The sequence below is a fragment of the Scyliorhinus torazame genome, chromosome 1, assembly GCF_047496885.1.
Source record: "Scyliorhinus torazame isolate Kashiwa2021f chromosome 1, sScyTor2.1, whole genome shotgun sequence".
Taxonomy (NCBI): Eukaryota; Metazoa; Chordata; class Chondrichthyes; order Carcharhiniformes; family Scyliorhinidae; genus Scyliorhinus; species Scyliorhinus torazame.
In genome coordinates, this window is record NC_092707.1 from 150094631 (window position 1) to 150112386 (window position 17756).

Genomic DNA, 17756 nt, shown 5'->3' on the forward strand with positions numbered 1-17756 from the left:
CACTGTCGGTGCAGACTGCACATTCTCCCTGTGTCTGCGTGGGTTTCCTCCGGGTGCTCCAGTTTCCTCCCGCAAGTCCCGAAAGACGTGCTGTTAGGTAATTTGGACATTCTGAATTCTACCTCTGTGTACCCAAACAGGCGCTGGATTGTGATGACTAGGGGCTTTTCACGGTAATTTCATTGCAGTGTTAATATAAGCCTACTCGTGACAATAAAGATTATTATTAATATCCTGATTACAAACCTTAAACAATTTGAAACAGTCCAAAGGCACTGGCCAAAACTCAGATCTCTGCAAAACTGTAACAGCCCCTGGGATAGACGGGAGTGCATTACAGTCTAGAATCTAATTAATGGGTGGTACAGTATCACAGTGGTTAGCACTGTTGCTTCACTGCGCCAGGGACCCGGGTTCGATTTCCGGCTTGAGTCACTGTCTGTGCAGAGTCTGCACATTCTCCCCGAGTCTGCGTGAATTTCTTCCGAGTGCTCCGGTTTCCTCCCACAAGTCCCGAAAGACATGCTTGTTAGGTGAATTGGACATTCTGAATTCCCCTTCCGTGAACCCGAACAGGTGCCGTAGTGTGGTGACTAGGGAATTTTCACAGTAACTTCATTGCAGTGTTAATGCAAGCCTACTTGTGATCTAATAAAGATTATTATTATAACAAAGGGCTCAGGTGGGGGTGGCGCCGAGGGAGAATTGCTCTACTGACAGGGGAGGGATTGTTGCTGGGAGACAAATGGGAGGTCGAGGAAGGAGGGTGCTGAAGGACGGGCCTGCGGGGGCGCGGGGCGGGAGCTGGAGGCTGGCCTAAGAAGGGTGATGGTTGATCAGCAGGAGGAGGGGAGGCGAGATGCCTCCCAGTCAGGCTGATCACGTGGAACGTTAAGAGGGCTGAATGGGGCGGTTAAGAGGGCACGCGTGTTCGTGCATTTGAGGGGATTGAAGGCGGGCGTGGCAATGCTGCAGGAGACACACCTGAGGATAACAGATCAGACCAGACTGAGGAAGGGGAGGGTCGGGCAGGTATTTCACTCGAGGTTGGACTCTAAGACTAGGGGGGTCGCGATCCTGGTTAATAAACGGGTGTCATTTGAGGTGGAGAAAATAGTTACGGATATGGGGTGCAGGTATATCATGGTCAGCGGGAAGCTGCAGGGGACACCGGTGGTGCTCGTGAATGTCTATGCACCAAACTGGGATGATGCAGAGTTTATAAGACGGGTGTTAGGGAAGATCCCGGACCTGGATTCACACAAGCTGATCTTGGGGGGAGGGGGCGGGAGACTTTAATACGGACATTGATCCAAGGTTGGACCGGTCGAGCTCAAAGACAGGGAGGGTGCCAGCAATGGCGAAGGAACTAAAGGGGTTCATGGAGTAGATGGGTGGGGTAGACCCATGGCGGTTTGGTCGGCCAAGAGCGAAGGTGTTTTCTTTTTTTTCACATGTACATAAAGTATACTCCCAGATCGATTTTTAAAATCCTGAACAGGGCTCTACTGGCGGGGGTGGTTGATTCTGAGTATTCAGCGATTGCTCTGTCAGACCATGCCCCATATTGGGTGGATTTACAGGTATGCAAAGAGGGGGGTCAGTGACCGAAATGGAGATTGGACGTGGGGCTGTTAGTGGACGAGGGTGTGTGTGGGCGGGTGAGGGAGTCCATCCAGAACTATCTGGAAATAAACAACACGGGGGGAAGTCTCGGCAGCAATGGTTTGGGAAGCGCTGATGGCAGTGGTTAGAGGGGAGCTAATATCGATACAGGCCCACAGGAGGAAGGTGGAGAGACCAGAGATAGATAGGTTGGTTAGGGAAATACTCTAGGTAAACAGGAGATACGCGGAGGACCCGGAGGCAGGATTATTGAAGGAGCGGCGGAACCTACAGATGAAGTTTGGTCTGTTGTCTACGGGCAAGGTGGTGGAGCAGCTGAGGAAGGCGAGGGGGTGATATATGAGTATGGAGAGAAAGCCAGCAGAATGCTTGCACACCAGCTAATGAAAAGGGAGGCGGCCAGGGAGATGTGTAGAATGAAGGACAGAGCTGGGAACACGGTCTTAGACCCAGCAGGGGTGAACGAGGCGTTTAAGGAGATTTACAGCTGGCTATGTGAGTCGGAACCCCCTGCTGGGGTGGAAGGGATGAGGCAGCTTCTGGGAGGGCTGGAGTTTCCGAGGATGGAGGACGGGTTGGTGGATGGGCTGGGAGCCCCGATCGGGATTGAAGAAATAGCAGAGGGGCTGGAGGACATGCAGTCGGGTAAGGCCCCAGGACTGGACAGACCCAGTGGAATTTTACAAAAAGTTCTCTGAGATGCTGGACCCGCTGCGGGTGTGGACATTTAATGAGGCAAGGGAGCGGGGGGTTCTTCCCCCGACAATGTCACAGGCCTTGATCTCACTGAAGCGGGAGAAGGATCTGAGCTATGCGGGTCATACAGGCCAATCTCCCTATTGAATGTTGATGCCAAACTGTTGGCTAAAATCTTGGCCTCAAGGATAGAGGATTGTGTCCCAGAGTTGATAGAGGGGGACTGGATGGGGTTTGTTAAGGGCAGACAGCTAACAGCCAACGTTAGAAGGCTCTTAAACGTGATCATGATGCCCCCAGAGGGGAGGGAGGTGGAAGTAGTGGTCGCGATGGATGCAGAAAAGGCCTTCAACCGGGTGGAATGGAACTATTTGTGGGAGGTGTTGGGACGGTTCAGGTTTGGGTGGGGCTTTATTGATTGGGTCCAGTTGTTGTACCAGGCACCGGTGGCGAATGCCCGAAGGAATCGGTTGACGTCGGACTATTTTAAATTGCACCGAGGGACAAGACAAGGATGTCCCCTCTCCCTGTTGCTGTTTGCTTTGGCCATAAAGCCACTGGCGGTGGCGCTAAGAGCTTCAAGGGACTAGAAGGGGTTGGTCCGAGGGGGGTTAGTACACAGGGTCTCGCCGACGACCTGCTCCTGTATATTTCCGACCCATTAGGGGGGATGGGAGAGATTATGAGGGTTTTAGGGGAATTTGGCCGGTTTTCGGGGTACAAATTGAATATGGGGAATAGCGAGATGTTTGCGAACCAAGCAAGGGGGCAGGAGAGGCGATTAGGAGAGCTGCAGTTCAGAGTGGTGGGAGGAGCTTTCGTTATTTGGGAATCCAGATGGCATGGGACTGGGAGCTGTTACTACATAAACTAAATTTGACCCGGCTAGTAGAACAGATGAAGGAGGACTTTCGAAGGTGGGACAAGTTCCCGCTGTCACTTGCAGGGAGAGTACAGACCGTGAAAATGACGGTCCTCCCGAGGTTTCTGTTTGTTTTTCAATGCCTCCCCATCTTTATCCCAAGGGCCTTTTTTAAACGAGTAAACAAGGTAATTTTGGGTTTTGTGTGGGCAGGTAAAACCCCGCGAGTGAAGAAAGTGTTGCTGGAGCGTGACCGAGGGGACTGTGGGTTGGCGCTGCCGAACTTTAGCAATGGCAGCGCCAAAGGCGGCAAATATAGCCATGATTAGGAATTGGGTAGTTGGGGGGGGGTTGGTCGGTATGGGAGCGAGTAGAGGCGGCATCATGCAAGGACACAAGTTTGGGGGCATTGGAAACAGCACCACTGCCGTTCTCTCCGGCCCGGTACTCAAGCCCGGTGGTAGTGGCGGCCCTGAGAGTCTGGGGCAGTGGCGGAAACATATGAGAATGGAGGGAGCATCGGTGTGGGCTCCAATTTGTGGCAATCACCAGTTTGTCCCGGGGAGGCTGGATGAGGGGATTCAGAGGTGGCAGAGAGCAGGGATTGAGAGGCTGGGGGGCAAATTTGAATTGCCAGCAGGAAACGGTTTCAGGTATCTGCAGGTACGGGATTTTTTGCAAAGGCAGGTTTCGACCTTCCCGCTCCTACCGCCACGGGGGATACAGGACAGGGTAGTTTCCAGAACGAGGCTGGGAGAGGGGAGGGTTTTGGATATTTATGAAGAACTCATGGAGTCGGAGGAAACGCAGACAGAGGAGCTAAAGCACAAATGGGAAAATGAGCTAGGGGGGAGATAGAGGCAGGTCTTTTGGCGGGTGCATTAAACAGAGTCAACACGTCCTCATCATGTGCCAGGCTCAGCTTGATTCAGTTTACAGTGGTTCACAGGGCGCACATGATAGTGGCCCGGATGAGCAAGTTTTTTGGGATAGAGGACAGGTGTGTGAAATGTTCGGGAGGGCCAGCAAACCATGTCCATATGTTTTGGGCATGTCTGAAGCTTAGTGGATTTTGGCAGAGTTTACAGAGGTCATGTCCACGGTGTTAGAAACAAGGGTGGTGCCAGAGGTGGCGATTTTCGGAGTGTCGGAAGATCCAGGAGTGCAGGGGGTGAGAGAGGCTGACGTCTTGGCCTTTGCCTCCTTGGTAGCCTGGAAACGGATATTGTTAGCGTGGAGGGACTCGAAGCCTCCGAATTCTGTTATAGCCACTTGAGAGAGCAGAGAGGCAGATGACACCCAGCACTCCCTCAGTCCTGCATTGGGTATATCAGCCTGAATTTTGTGCTCAAGCTCCTGGAGTGGGACTATGATCTGACAACTTTCTGAATCAGAAACAAAAGTGTTATCAATTGAGTGAGCCATGTCTGACTCTCGAAGATCAAGGATATCTCAAATGAGCTCTGAGAAACCTGCAAATATTCAGAAACTGCTCTCCAGTGCCTAGTTGCCGGGACAGTGAGTTGCCATGGATACTGAATTCAGGAATTTTTTTATCCTGTTTGGTCATTCATTGATGTTAAAACCCCAGCAGCTTTAATAGGGAGCGTAGTGGTATTGCCACTGGATAATTAATCCAGAGACCCAGGGTAAAAGCTCTGGGGACCTGGGTTCGAATCCCATCATGGCAGATGACGAGATTTGAATTCAATAAATCTGGAGTTAAAAGTCTAATGATGACCATTGTCGATTGTCGTTAAAAAACAATCTGGTTCACTAATGTCCTTTAGGGAAGGAAATCTGCCATCTTTACCTGGTCTACATGTGTTGATTAGTTTTGATAAACTAACACAGTAACAACATTTTCTCTGTGGTATTTGCTGGGAGGGGAACGGTGAGGAGTTCCTTTTTCCGGATGAGACATCAAACCTAAGTCCCATCTATTGGATTAGGTGGGTGAATACTAAAGATCCCACAACTCGAAGAAGAGGAGGGAACTTTTCCGTGGTGTCTTGGGCCATAGTACTTTCTCAACCAGTCTCACCAAAAACAAATCAGCTGCCATTTACCTCACTGCTTTGCAGCTTGTTGGCTGTAAATTGACTGCTGTGTGCAGGTGGCAGCATTTCATTGGACCGGAACTGCTTTGGGTCATCTGTGGTTGTGACAGGCCTTATAACTTCTAAATCAAGTGACCACTCTTCACATGTAGATCACCACAGCAAAAGTCAACAAGTTTGGCTGACTCGGGAGCGGCACAGTGGTGAGGTCATTTTCCACTGTGTGGAGTTTGCACATTCTCCCCGTGTCTGTGTGGGTTTTACCCCCACAACCCAAAGATGTGCAGGTTAGGTGGATTGGCCACGCTAAATTGCCCCTTAATTGGAAAATAAATAATTGGGTACTCTAAATTTATCTAAAAAACATTTGGCTGACTCAATTCTGATACAAATTTGCATATGGCGGCTGAAATTGATTCCCCCACCCCCACCCCATCTCACACAGTTACCTGCAGAATGTCTTTGATGTCTCCCCTGATATTGATCACCTTTCCAGCCCGGATGACAGTTTTAGGCAGTTTGTTCAGAAACTGTTCCACTGATAGTTTTGGGCCTTCAAAGTAAGAGAGAGGCAGCTTTTAATTGTTCCTTCCGCGTTTCCTCATTCTGTCCGTCCCCGCCCCCCCCCCCCCTCCCCCACGCCCACCCCATTTTGCAGCCTTTCATCAAATTCATTCATTTATTTCAAACATTCCCGTTGGAAATTATCAGCTAAAAGTTGTGATCTGGTGGTTTATACACAGCCCTGGCTCAACGTGTGGTTTGCTGCAGTGTGAGCCAAGATTGAAACCAAGCTAGTTCAGGTAAACTGCGGTCTCTTAGGTACTGCCTCCTTCATCTGCATGTACAGAGCCCTCATCGTGCATGTATACAGCCCACACACTCATCCTGCATGTACACAGCCCAAACCCTCATCCTGCATGTACACAGCCCATACCATTGTCCTACATATATAGAGCCCACACCCTCATCCTGCATATACAGAGCCTACACCCTAATCTTACATGGATGCGGCCCATATCCTCATCCTGCATATACACAGCCTACACCCTCATCCTGCATGTGCAGAGCCCATACCCTCGTCCTGCATATAGAGCCCACACCCTCATCCTGCATGTATGTGGCCCACATCCTCATCCTACATGCACACAACCCATACCCTCATCCTGCATATACACAGCCCCACACCCTTGTCCTGCATACACACAAACCACACCCTTGTTTTACATATACACAGCCCACACTCTCATCCTGCATATACACAGCCCACACCCTCATCCTGCATGTATACGGCCCACATCCTCATCCTGCATGTACACAGCCCACACCCTCGTCCTGCATACACACAACCCACACCCTTGTTTTACATATGCACAGCCTACACTCTCATCCTGTATGTACACAGCCCACACCCTGTCCTACATATACACAGCCCCTACCCTGCATGTAACAGAGTCTCATCCTCTTTTTAAAAAAAATATATTTATTAAAGTTTTTTAACACAATTTTTCTCCCTTACAAACAATAACCCCCCCCCCCCGTAACAAAATAACGAGAAATCGCGCAGAGCAAGATATATACATGGCAAAATGATATATTTACATGGCTTTGTACACTGGCTCTCTCCCATACGTGCCAGTTTCCCCAACCCTTCATGTTATCTCTTGCTCATCCACCCTCCCAGGCAGTACCCCCCCCCCCCCCCCCAGGCTGCTGCTGACCGATCTTCCTCTAACGCTCCGCGAGATAGTCTAGGAACGGTTGCCAGCGCCTGTAGAACCCCTGCGCAGACCCTCTCAAGGCGAACTTAATCCTCTCCAGCTTTATGCTCATCCGCAACCAACAGTCACCACCTTCAACTCGTTCTCTCCTCCCATCCAGGCCGACTCCACCATCGAACACTTGGGGAGGCCTGATCATCCTAGTTTAACAATGGCAGCTGAAAGTGCACTGTACTTTGTTTAAACACCTGCTATGCTTACATTAGAGTCTCTTTGTTAAATTCTTGGTACTCAACTCCTCCAACAGACATGTACCTGCCTGAAATGTCACATTAAGGATTTATCTTTCTTTCATGTCGCTTTGCTTTCCTGCTAGTATCATTATTTTTCATTCATTTCATGCAGTTGACAGTTAGAGGAAATTTAAATTGATGGAGTTTCTATCAGACCTGTGGCTGCTTCCTGTCCCCTCCCCAACAAGACTCATGATTCATCCTCAGTCCAGAAACCGGAAGCTCATGATCCCTCGGGTGCCTCCCCCGCCAGTGGAGCCCCGCAGAGTTTTAGACAGTTTGTTCAGAAACTGTTTACTCTAGCGTTGGGCCTTCAAAGCAAGAGCAACTTTTAATTTGCTCCCTCCCCCACCTGCCCCAATGCCATTTTGCATCCTTTCATCAGATTCATTCATTTATTTCCAACATTCCTTTTGGAAATAATCAGCTAAAGGTTGCGATCATGTGGTTTATACACAGCCCTGGCCCAGTGCGTGGGCTACTGCAGTGCGAGCCTGGTTTAAACCATTCCCAGAAGTGACTTCTTAGTGTTACTATTTCTTCTCTCTACCCAAACTGATTTTACATATTGATCTTTCTCTACTGTACCAATATTATCCTTAATTGACAGCTACCCCACCAACTTTTCCTAGCTACCTAGCCTTCTGAAATGTCATGTACCCTAAGGTCCCAGTCTTTGTTATCTAGCAGCCATATTTATTTCTATTTGTGCTGTCATTTCATTGTTATGAATGCTTTGTGCAATCAGATACAGAGCCTTTAATCTTTTTACTTATTTTGTAACCTCTTGCCTTATCTGCTGGTGCATGCCTAGAACATGGAACGCAGAACATAGAACTGTACAGCACAGTACAGGTCCTTCGGCCCACAATGTTGTGCCGAACTAGTCTGAAACTAAGATCAAATCAACCTACTCCCAATTATTCTAGTGCACTCCATATGCCTATCCAATAACCGCTTGAAAGTTCCTAAAGTGTCCGACTCCATTACCATGGCTGGGAGTGCGTTCCACGCCCCAACCACTCTCTGAGTAAAGAATCTACCTCTGACATCCCTCCTATATTTTCCACCATGAACCTTATAGTTATGCCCCCTTGTAACAGCTACATCCACCCGAGGAAAAAGTCACTGAACGTCCACTCTATTTATCCCTCTCATTATCTTATACACCTCGATTAAGTCACCTCTCATCCTCCTTCGCTCCAATGAGAAAAGCCCTAGCTCCCTCAACCTTTCCTCATAAGACCTACCCTCCAATCCAGGCAGCATCCTGGTAAATCTCCTTTGCACCCTTTCCAATGCTTCCACATCCTTCCAATAATGAGGTGACCAGAACGGCACACAACACTCCAAATGTGGTCTAACCAAGGTATTGTACAGTTGCAGCATAACCTCACGGCTCTTAAACTCAATCCCCCTGTTAATAAATGCTAACACACTATAGGCTTTCTTCACGGCTCTATCCACTTGGGTGGCAACTTTCAGAGATCTATGGACATGAACTCCAAGATCTCTCTGCTCCTCCACATTCTTCAGAACCCTGCCGTTATCCCTGTAATCTGCATTCAAATTTGTCCTACCAAAATGAATCACCTCACACTTATCAGGGTTAAACTCCATCTGCCACTTTTCAGCCCAGCTCTGCATCCTATCAATGTCTCTTTGCAGCCTACAACAGCCCTCCACATTATCCACTACTCCACCAATCTTGGTGTCATCAGCAAATTTACTAACACAACCTTTAACTCCATCATCCAAGTCATTGATAAAAATCACAAATAGCAGGGGTCCCAGCACTGATCCCTGTGGCACACCGCTGGTGACTGGGCTCCAGGATGAAAATTTACCATCTACCACCACCCTCTGTCTTCTATGTGATAGCCAGTTACTGATCCAATCGGCCAAATTTCCCTCTATGCCATGCCTCCTTACTTTCTTCATGAGCCGACCATGGGACACCTTATCAAACGCCTTACTAAAATCCATGTATACGACATCAACTGCTCTACCTTCATCTATGTACTTAGTTACCTCCTCAAAGAATACAATCAAACTTGTGAGGCGGCTTTCCCCTCACAAATCTGTGCTGACTATCCTGGATTAAGCTGTAACTTTCCAAATGATCATAAATCCTATCCCTCAGGACCCTTTCCAATAATTTACCTATGACCGAAGTGAGACTAACCGGCCTATAATTCCCAGGGTTATACCTATTCCCTTTCTTGACCAAGGGGACAACATTCGCCTCTCTCCAGTCTTCTGGGACTATTCCTGTAGACAGTGAGGACATAAAGATCAAAGCCAAAGGCTCTGCAATCTCATCCCTCGCCTCCCAAAGAATCCTAGGATATATCCCATCAGGCCCAGGGGACTTATCTATCCTCAGGCATCTCAAAATTTCTAACACATCTTCCTTCCGAATATCTACCTCCTACAGCCTACCAGCCTGTATTGCACTATCCTCCTCAACAACATGGCCCCTCTCCTTTGTGAACACTGAAGAAAAGTATTCATTTTGGGCCTCTCCTATATCTTCAGACTCCATGCACACGTTCCCACTACTGTCCTTGAGCAGCCCTAACTTCACCTTGGTCATTCTTTTATTCCTTACATAAGTGTAAAAAGCCTTGGGGTTTTCCTTGATCCTACCCGCCAAGGACTTCTCATGCCCCCTCATAGCTCTCCTAAGCCCTTTCTTGAGCTCCTTCCTAGCTATCTTGTATCCCTCAAGTGCCCTAACTGAACCTTGTTTTCTCATCCTTACATAAGCCCCCTTCCTCGTGACAAGACATCCAACCTCTTTTGTAAATCATGGTTCCCTCACTCGACCATTTCCTCCCTGCCTGACAGGGACATACATATCAAGGACACGCAGCATTTGCTCCTTGAACACGCTCCACATCTCAATTGTGCCTATCCCTGACAGTTCCTGTTTCCATCTTATGTTCCCCAATTCTTGCCTAATCGCATCGTAATTACCCTCCCCCCCAGTTATAAACCTTGCCCTGCCATATGTTCCTATCCCTCTCCATTGCTATAGTGAAAGTCACCGGATTGTGGTCACTATCTCCAAAGTGCTCTCCCACAACCAAATCTAACACTTGGCACGGTTCATTACCCAGTACCAAATCCAATGTGGCCCCGCCTCTTGTCGGTCTATCCACATATTGTGTGAGGAAACCCTGCTGCATAGTGGTTCCAATCAATATTTGGAAAGTTAAAGTCACCCATGACAACTACCCTGTGACTACCGCACCTATCCAAAATCTGCATTGCAATCTTTTCCTCCACATCTCTGTTACTGTTTGGGGGCCTATAGAAAACTCCTAACAAAGTGACCGCTCCTTTCCTATTTCTAACTTCAGCCCACACTACCTCAGTAGACAGATCCTCCTCAAACTGCCTTTCTGCAGCCATTATACTATCCTTGATTAACAATGCGACTCCTCCACCTCTTTTACCACCTTCCCTAATCTTATTGAAACATCTAAACCCCGGAACCTCCAACAACCATGCCTGCCCGTTCTATCCACGTCTCCGTAATGGCCACAACATCGTAGTCCCAGGTACCAATCCATGCTTCAAGCTCACAACCTTATTCCTGATGCTCCTCGCATTGAAGTAGACACACTTCAAACCACCTTCATGCCCGCAGGTCCACTCTTGTGACCTTGGCACCTTCCTCAGTACTGCACTACCCTCAACTTCCTGAAATCCAGCAATGCTTTCTCCTGGACTACAAATCAATTTCCCAGAATCACTACAGTACAGAAGGAGGCCATTTGGCTCATCAAGTCTGCACTGACCCTCTGAACGAGCCCCAACACTATCCCCAGAACCCAATAACCCCACCTAACCTTTTGGACACCACTAAGAGGAAATTTAGCATGGCTAATCCACCTAACCTGCACATCTTTGGACTGTGGGAGGAAACCGGAGCACCTGGAGGAAACCCACAGTGACATGGGGAGAATGTGCAAACTCCAAACAGACAGTCACCCGAGGCTGGAATTGAACCCGGATCCCTGGCGTTGTGAGGCAGCAGTGCTAACCACTATGCCACCATGCCGCCTCTTGCTTGAATGGCCTCCTGTACCATGGTACCATGGCCAGTTTGCTCATCCACCATTTTCATCTGCACAGGCTGCAAGAACATTGGCCCTGTTGGACAGGGAAAACCATTGATTTCTGCTAAACGTTGCTGAACGGTGACATATTTTGCAGTAATTTTGTCCTTTCAGATAGTGCTACCAAACTGAATAAAGCCAGCATGTTCAGAGGTGAGACATCTGTGTTTGAAATGAGGGAAAGGATCTTCAGAATTAACAAGTTGAGACCATTTTAGAAAAGGCGCTAAAAATTAACAATAGTTGGTGGACTGAAGACACTACTCGTTTGGAAGAATGTCAACGCAGGCCAAGTCCACCCGAGCATCAGGGGTTAAGGAACTGCTCCCTGAATGGCCCAAATTGACAGAGGTAATTAATAACAAGACTGTAATGATTTGGCACTGCAGTTAGGATAGAGTGATTTGGCCAATCAAATGGTGCTGTAAGTTATTTGACTCAGGCGGATCGTATGTATAACTCTTTATAAGAGTTATACATAGAGGGCAGCACGGTAGCACAAGTGGATAGCACTGTGGCTCCACAGCGCCAGGGTCCCAGGTTCGATTCCCCGCTGGGTCACTGTCTGTGTGGAGTCTGCACGTTCTCCCCGTGGCTGCGTGGGTTTCCTCCGGGTGCTCCAGTTTCCTCTCACAGTCCAAAGACTTGCAGGTTAGGTGGATTGGCTATGATAAATTGCTCTTAGTGACCAAAAAGGTGAGGAGGAGTTATTGGGTTACGGGGATAGGGTGGAAGTGAGGGCTTAAGTGGGTCGGTGCAGACTCGATGGGCCAAATGGCCTCCTTCTGCACTGTATGTTCTATATAGAATGCCTAGTGAAGCCTCAATCAGAAGGAGGTGAATTGGCCAGTTGAGAACCTGCAATCATCATTGGGCTGATCGTCCATTGCTGATTGTACGTATGGCTATCACGTGGAATATTACTGATGCACTGTAGTGTTTTTATAACTTGAATTACTGTTGCAATGCTGGTTTTGAATCTGTCTTGAACAACAAAAAAAATCTTATAGTCAGAACGTTTTGCATTCTGTGCAATTTCTCATAAATCTCAAGTAAAAGAAAAAGGGCGGGATTCTCCGCCGGCAGGTTGCTCTGTTTTGCCGGCGGCCCAGGAGTTTCCCGACGGCATGGGGCTGCCCCACAATGGGAAACCCCGTTGACTGGCCGGCGTAACGGAGCATCCCACAGGCGGGGTGAGGGACGGAGCATCCCGCCGCAGGTTCCTGGGCTGGGATTTTTCGGTGCCAGAAATTGTCACCCAAAGTCAATGGATCTTTGGCTGGTCTGTCAAATTTTCCATCCTGCCCACGATGATTCCCGCCAAAGGTGGAATCAGAGAATCCCAGCACTGAGTGGGGTCTTACAAAAATGGCAACCATGAGAAGAGATTTATTTGACTGGGAATTTATGTACCAAGTCGAAGGCTGATTTAGTCTGATCTCACACCAACGCGATTCACCACTAGGTTTTGAAAAGAAAAAAATAGTGGTCATGATGACACCAGGGGGTGCGGAGGTGCCTTGAAGCCTGGGGTTAAGGGCCATGGCTGGGCATTTTCCCCAGGCACCATGGCAGTGCCATAGGGCAGTGCCAGGGTGCAATGTTGGGGAAGTGCAGGAGGTAATGAGGTTGCCTCTGCCAGGGGATTATCATTCTCCATTAGGGGAAGGGTTATCCCCTTATGTGTGATGGGGACAGAGGGGTGTGTGCCGGTAAACGCATGGAGAGGGAGAGGGGAGAGTGGGCCACCCGATATTTCCATTGTGGTTGGAGGGGTCGCTCCGAAGTTTGTGGTCCTCCATGGCCCTAGGGGGATTTGAGGGATTTCAATATTTTTGCCGACTGGGGCACCCTTTTAAGACGATACCTCGATCTATGTAGCTGGGCTTGCCAGCTCTAACAGGCCCCACCCCCACCAGAGTGATGGCGCGCTTGATTTTTTTTCTAAAGAGAGCCTGATGATCTGGACAGAAAACTTGGCCGTGTTTCTGGAGAGAAACATGCTGGTTTTTCAGTCAGAATCTGACACTTTGCCATTTTCTTTGCAAAATTCTGCCCTAAATCTTGGTCACGGCTAGTGAGTGGAAACATTAGAGAATGTGGCCCGAAGTTCACAGTGGGCAGTCAGCGGCATGCGCAGCTGCATGGCTGCCTTGCAGGCTGTGGCAATGGTGTTCCATGCCCGTCCACCCCAATCCCACAGCCCGCCTCCGGGCCACCCCCTGCTACTCACCCCAGCACTGGCAGAAGTCCTCCAGCCAGCGTCACAACTGTCAGCAAGCTGTGGCAATGTTGGACACTTTCTGTCGCCCCTCTCTCTCCCTTATCAGCCACGACGCCAGTTTCATGATTTTTAAAAGTACAAGTGAACCTCGCCAAAGGGAAATTGGTCCATTGGACGTGGAGAATCACAGAGGCCCTGGAGAATACAAAGTCGGGCCCGCTAATGATATGGAAGCAGTTTTAAAAATAATAAATTTAGAGTACCCAATTCATTTTTCCCAATTAAGGGGCAATTTAGCGTGGCCAATCCAACTACCCTGCACATTTTTGGGTTGTGGGGGCGAAACCCACGCAAACACGGGGAGAATGTGCAAACTCCACACAGACAGTGACCCAGAGTCGGGATCGAACCTGGGACCTCAGCGCCGTGAGGCCGTAGTGCTAACCCACTGCGCCACCGTGCTGCCATGAAAACAGTTTTTACTGTACGTGCACTCTGGAATGTATTGAAGCTGTTGTCAAGGCGTCAGAGAATTGCGATTTGGCGTGAAATCGGCGGCTGCCGCAATTTCGGCGTCATAACCGATTCTCTGCCCAATCGCATTTTGCGATTCTGGCATCGGCCAAGGGAAAATCCCACCCCTTGTTTACCAGAGATGAGTGGGGCTATACAAATGCCAACTTCTAAAGGCAAGGAATTTGAGGGATGTAGACAGCCAAATCCACAGTGTGGAATATCAAAGGGACTGGACAGTATAACTGCTCGCACCCTCACTGGGGAAGCAGGCCAATTCTCCATCCAACAGTCAGACAGGCTGGCTCTATCTATGATCCGTGACATGGAGGCCTCTTCCATCTAACACTTAGAGCCAGGGCAGATTGCAGATATTCACCTTTAAAAGACACAGTTTTGTGCCTTTGCTGAACCAGGAGGAGACTTTTTCCAGACATGGTTACCTTAGTGGTATTGTGTGGTAACTATTAGCTGGATTTGACCTATAGAATTACTAAAATTGGATGCTGCTTGCAAAAAGGCGTGTCTCAGTGAATTCAGGGGATGTGGGTATATTTTGGGAACAAGAGGTAACTTCAGATAAAACAGTGTGTTTAGCTATTAATATACTCAAGTGTCATAGTGTATATTTGCGTGTTTTTTTTCTTTTCTTTTACTTTAATAAATATTCAGTATTAGTTGTTTACACAATGACTGGACTTGTTCCTCACTGGGTTGTACGTTCTTGCTTACATCATTCCAAATGAATATACACCACTAAAAACCGCAGTTTCAAGTTTTGCTTTGGGATTTTGAGGCACTCTCTCAGGTAACATCAGCGGGGCTCTTAACAGTCATCAAAGGGACTCTCACCACCCTGCGTCCTGTGAAAGAGATGAAACAGTAGCAAGTGCCCAGTAGCATTCCCAGTGGAGGAAGAAATTGATGAAGCTCAGAGTATTTGGCGGAAACCCTCTTTCCCCAGCTCCAAAAGTTGAAACGGGGTCTTTGGGACATCCCTTCCCCACCCATTTATCCCAAATGCCCACAGTTTGAGTTGGTATAGAGGAGGAGCAGTTAGAGGCCTCTGCAGCTCCTCAGGTACTTGTAACCCCACAGCAGTACATTCAGCGTTCTGGTATCACAGACAGTGGGAGGACCACATGGCAAGGGCACAACTGTGAATTTTTCATTCTTAATGGAGGATGTGACAGCAACACGATCGTTAGTGGTTTTGAAAATTCCTGTTGTGAATAACGAAGGTTAAAGTTACAGACAGAAGAGGAAGAAGATATTTTGCAAGAGGATGTGGAATTACAGTATTCAAATGTTCTAAAAGAAATTCGTTATCCGTAACCCAGGGTTAAGAGGAAAAGAAGCAAGTTAAAAAGGTCCACAGCAATAGTTAAAACTGCTATGAGGAAGAAATGAAAATATGAAAGTGTGAACATGATTATTTAGTCCATTTGTTTTAATTTAAAAAAAAAAAAATTTTGAGCACCCAATTAATTTTTTCCAATTAAGGGGCAATTTAGCATGGCCAATCCACCTAGCATGCACATCTTTGGGTTGTGGGAGCGAAACCCACGCAAACACAGGGAGAATGTGCAAACTCCATACGGACAGTGTCCCAGAGCCGGGATCGAACCTGGGACCTCGGCGCCGTGAGGCAGCAGTGCTAACCACTGCACCACCGTGCTGCCCCCATTTGCTTTAATGATAAGATTCTGAATCCAGAATTGGAATACGAAAATGTAATTATATGTTAAGTTAATGATGCTGATGTGGATTTATTATGATTAAAATTTACTTCTGCAACTGTGAATAATCTTTAGTGCGAAATATCCACAAACTGTTTACAGGTGAGGAGAGAGTTGGAGAGTCTTAAAAGATCATGTATGATTTATTGCAGGAATTATGTGCTAATAATTTCGAATATTATTGAGTGATGTAACCCGAGTGCCAATCCAAGTCAATATTGATCAGAAACCCTCCAGTATATCCACTCACTGCTTAATACGATAACCATGATGTGGAGATGCCGGCGTTGGACTGGGGTGAGCACAGTACGAAGTCTTACAACACCAGGTTAAAGTCCAACAGGTTTGTTTCGAATCACTAGCTTTTGGAGCACAGCTCCTTCCTCAGGTGAATCTGAGGAAGGAGCTGTGCTCCGAAAGCTAGTGATTCGAAACAAACCTGTTGGACTTTAACCTGGTGTTGTAAGATTCTTACTGTAATACGATAACATAAGTGCATAATCAGAAAATGAATCTTAGAATATTGTTAAATTGCATAATCAAATAGACAATAGATTATGAGCTAAAGGAGCAGTTACATCAATATGTTACCAGATTTGAGTATGATATACAACCTCTGCTAGGGGATGGCACAGTGGTGCAGTGGTTAGCACTGCTGGCTCATGCATTGAGGACCTGGGTTCGAGCCCAGCCCCGTGACTACATGGGTCTCACCACTACAACCCAAAGATGTGCAGCACGGTAGCATGGTGGTTAGCACAATTGCTTCACAGCTCCAGGGTCCCAGGTTCGATTCCCCGCTGGGTCACTGTCTGTGCGGAGTCTGCATGTTCTCCCTGTGTCTGCGTGGGTTTCCTCCGGGTGCTCCGGTTTCCTCCCACAGTCCAAAGATGTGCAGGTTAGGTGGATTGGCCAAGCTAAATTGCTCTAAGTGTCCAAAATTGCCCTTAGTGCTGGGTGGGGTTACTGGGTTATGGGATAGGGTGGAGGTGTGGACTTGGGTAGGGTGCTCTTTCCAAGAGCCGGTGCAGACTCGATGGGCTGAATTACCTCCTTCTGCACTATAAATTCTATATGTAATTCTATGTGCAGGTAGTTGAAAATTCCATGCTAAATTGCCCCTTAATTAGAAAAAAAAGAATTGGGCACTCTAAATTTATAAAACAAAACCTCTGCCAGAACTATTTATAGAGTTAATAAAAAGTGTTGGTCAGTCCCAATGCACCATTATAGCCTAGAAGGAGACAGTAAAAAAAGTAGTCAGGTTGTTAGAGAAAACATGGGACGAGCTAACGTAAATGCCAGTGACACAGTGTTTAGATGCGACTTAAGGGTTGACTGTACGTACAATGGTACGGTTTTTAGCTCAAATTGTCCTGATCAAAATTACCAGCATGCCTCAAGAGACTGAGAACAGCTCGATAGAAAAAAAAACACTGATTTGTGTTAAAACTTGCTAAACTGCAATATTTCTTTTTCCCAGACAGTGCTATCAAACTGAACAAGGCCATAATGTTCAGAGAGGAGATAGTGGAAGGGCTTACCTTAATCTTTGAATCTTCTCTGGATATGGGGGAGGTGCCAGGGGATTGGAGAGTGGCAAATTCAGAGAAGGGTGTAAGGATATTGCTAGTAAGGACATAATAAATAGGAACAGCAGCAGGAGTAATGACGGCACGGTAAGTGTTGCCTCCCAGCACCAGGGACCTGGGTTCGATTCTGGCCTTGGGTGCACGTTCTCCCTGCATCTGCGTGGGATTCCTCCTGGTTCTCCGGTTTCCTCTCACAATCCAAAGATGTGCTGGTTAGGTGGATTGGCCATTCTAAATTGTCCCTTAGTGTCGAACGATGTGCAGGTTCGGTGGATCGTCCATGATTGTTGTGTGAGGTTACTG

General features: G+C 47.8%; 1 protein-coding gene across 2 annotated transcripts in view; it reads right to left on the bottom strand.

Moving 5' to 3' along the window:
• The window catches only part of ubxn11 (UBX domain protein 11), a 175293-nt gene that overhangs the window by 26344 nt on the left and 131193 nt on the right, over nt 1–17756 (bottom strand). For both annotated transcript variants that reach the window (XM_072501011.1, XM_072501012.1), the window contains one exon: nt 5694–5797. In XM_072501011.1, the coding sequence (XP_072357112.1) occupies nt 5694–5797 (104 nt within the window). The remainder of the gene's footprint in view (nt 1–5693; nt 5798–17756) is intronic.